This window comes from Miscanthus floridulus, chromosome 6, assembly GCF_019320115.1.
Source record: "Miscanthus floridulus cultivar M001 chromosome 6, ASM1932011v1, whole genome shotgun sequence".
In the NCBI taxonomy this organism is placed as follows: domain Eukaryota; kingdom Viridiplantae; phylum Streptophyta; class Magnoliopsida; order Poales; family Poaceae; genus Miscanthus; species Miscanthus floridulus.
This window is the reverse complement of record NC_089585.1, coordinates 90,863,895-90,866,831: the sequence shown is the minus strand read 5'-3', so window position 1 is coordinate 90,866,831 and position 2,937 is coordinate 90,863,895. Positions and strand designations below refer to the sequence as shown.

General features: G+C 48.7%; 1 protein-coding gene across 1 annotated transcript; it reads right to left on the bottom strand.

Moving 5' to 3' along the window:
• Positions 1-1,797: 1,797 nt before the first annotated feature.
• On the bottom strand, positions 1,798-2,352 carry LOC136460813 (xyloglucan galactosyltransferase KATAMARI1 homolog). Its single transcript, XM_066460375.1, has one exon. The coding sequence runs from the start codon at positions 2,350-2,352 to the stop codon at positions 1,798-1,800; it is 555 nt and encodes a 184-aa protein (XP_066316472.1).
• Positions 2,353-2,937: the final 585 nt, after the last annotated feature.

Below are 2,937 nucleotides of genomic sequence, written 5' to 3'. Positions count from 1 at the left end.
GATATCGAGTGCTTTCACGAACAGTTCACGTTACGAGACCGTTGAAGTAAAGATAGGTTGAAAGATGTGTTAGCCCTATGATCTTATTATTGTATTACGGCCTGCATGATTCTGCCTCATGCCCCACTAATATTAGTAATAAGTTAGGGTCGTTGAATATATTGTTGTTTCTACGGTCTGCATGATTCTGCCTCATGCCCCATTGATCATAGCGATAGATGAGATCTAATATGTTTATTAGATTTATCTTTATTAAATGGTTAAATGATGATGAGTTGTTTCATTTATACAAAAGGGGTTCGGTTACTTGCAGTCATTGGCTTAGCAATAAACTAGTCATTGTTGACATCCTCTTACCATTGAATAATGTTTGACTAAATAACAAGATCTATCCTGAGCGATAACCGATTTACCTTCCATAATTCTATGAGTTTTAATTGATTTATCTTTATGAGTATGTTGGAATCGACTATTTAGTCGATTTCCTTCCATATCGGCTCTCAGAGCTGCACATTCAGGACTATCTGGCAACACCGGCATGTTCCGCCTTAAATTACTGATTAGTTTTTCTCTCCTTGTCAATTGTAGGGTCAAATTGACTGGCATGTCTCGGGAGGAGTGCGTAGGATCGACCATTTCTGTGCTGAAGCTAGACGGATCTCCAGCTCCATCGAGCGGACCCTTCTGACTTGCTCATGTGCCCTCGGCGCAGGACGAAATTTTGTGCCTACAAGAACATATTATGAGGAACACACCTATATAAGCTTGACTGCCGATCATAGTCTATGAGATTTGGGTAATCTCTAGATACTCATGAAAGGCCCTAAAGTTTGACTTATATGCTCCAATCAGAGGGATACTTTTAGCAGCCTAGTAGAAGTAAAGAACTTTGGTGAAACTTATTTTACACAAAATTATTAATTTAAGATATAGTTCATTATTCGGTTATAAAAAATTGTACCATCTGTTCTAGGTGAATGGTCGACTTAACAATCTCCACTGAAACAGTGGTGTATCAAACAATAGATAATTGATAGCATTTTATATGTGCCCTAGAACTTGGTGGAGATTGTTGGATGTAATTTGGACTAGGGCACGGCGCACCGGCGAGGGTGTTCGCCACTTCCTAGAGGGAGAGACAGATGGCGTGGGAGAGGGCGGATGGCAGCGTTAGGAGAGGCAGAGGACGCGAGGAAGGGCATGCACGATGGAAGTTCGAGGCAGAGGCGGAGATGTACCAGTAGGTTATTGGCTTGGGAGATAGATATTTTTCTCTCTAGCCTTAGATAGGAGAGTTTTTTGGAGTTAGACCATTATGGGAAGTGGGCTTTGCTAGAATACCATCCTATAATGAGGCTTCACCAGATCGCCATTATCAAACATGGCCACCACGCCGAAATGCCATCCGAGAGCTTTGGGGCTCTTTTCTTCCTCTTCTGCCCCTGCCCCTGCCCCTTTCCTTTTTTCACAGGACACTGCTCGGACGGAACGGAGGGGTCGCAAAACGGATCGAGCGCTCATCTTCTCCAAGCACGGTGAGCTCCCCACACCCACCCGCCTCCCCACGTCCCTACGCCCAGCATCGCCCGCCTGCCCCGCTCACCTTGGCCATGTGACTACAGCGCCTCCCCGACGCCCTCCCCCACGCTGGTCATGGAGTACAACACGACAGCGACGCTCTTAAGGCCGGCCATGGAGAACAGCAGGTACTCAGTACCGAGTCTAGTGCTTGTGCGCGCACCATGGCATGGCGCATGCGCTGGACGCCTTGCACTGCGCGATGACATGATCCTAGACCTAGATGCTCGTCGCAACGTTCGGGTGCGGCATGAGCCACGTCTGCTTCTGGCCGCGCACCCTGTCCTGCCACCGAAGCACGTCAGCGTCGGACCTAGGGTGGAAGTAGGTCGGGTACGACATGGAGAAGTCACTGATGTGTTTCAGCGTGGACTCCAGCACGAGCAGGGACATGTTCCGACCGGCTGGCGTGATGAGGAGGCCGCTGCCCCTGTCCGCGTTCACATCGTCGCCGCTGCTCCTCTGGAAGTCCCACGCTGTTCGCCCAGCGACAAGGAAGTGGTCGCGCCCCGTGATGCGCCGCCACTGGGGTTGTACCGTGAGCCAAAATGATAGATCTGTCGATGCGGCGTTCCTGGTGACCTTGTTGAAGCCGGCGTAGAATGGGATGAACACGGCAGAGGCCGCAGCGAAGCGGTTGGTCAAGCTCTCGTACTGCTTCATTCGGTTGCGGAAGATGGCGTCCAGCACAAGCTCATGCGTGTCGTACGACCCAGCTTTGTCGCCATCCGTGCCATCATCGGAGAAGCAGTAGCAGCAGCCTGCTCGATCCATTTTTGCGACCCCTGGGTTCTGTCCGCGTAGCGTCCTGTGCGTGAAACAAAAAGGAAAGGGGTAGGGGCAGAAGAGGAAGAAAAGAGTCTCAAAGCTCTCGATGGCATTTCGGCGTAGTGGCCATGTTTCATAATGGCGATATGGCAAAGCCATATTACGGGATGGCATTCTAGCGAAGCCCACCTCCCATAATGATCTAACTCCGAAAGGCTCTATAAAGGGTTTTTTTCTACAAATTGAGTCAAATTTGTGGCATGCACACCAATAACTACAATTATTTAGGGATTGAGGAAGTAGTCGTAGAGTCTAATTTGGCTCATTTCTAATTTAATAAAAAAATAAATCCCAACGCCCATATTAAATGTTAGGTACAGTAAATTCTTAGTCCTATACAAAATTTTGATCAAACGTTGACTTAACTTAAATAGGTGGTCTAGGTGTGCACCCATAGTGAAATTGAGAGAGACAAAGGACGTGCCGCATACGTGCGCGCACGCGCTGAGCTGAGTCGTGTTGTGGCATGAGCTTGACGTGCATAGGGCGAGCTGCGCCACGACATGATATGATGCGGGGTGGGCTGGTGTT

Coding starts and splice junctions, on each gene's coding strand:
- LOC136460813 (XM_066460375.1), bottom strand. CDS start 2,352: ATGGATCGAGCAGGCTGCTGCTACTGCTTCTCCGATGATGGCACGGAT.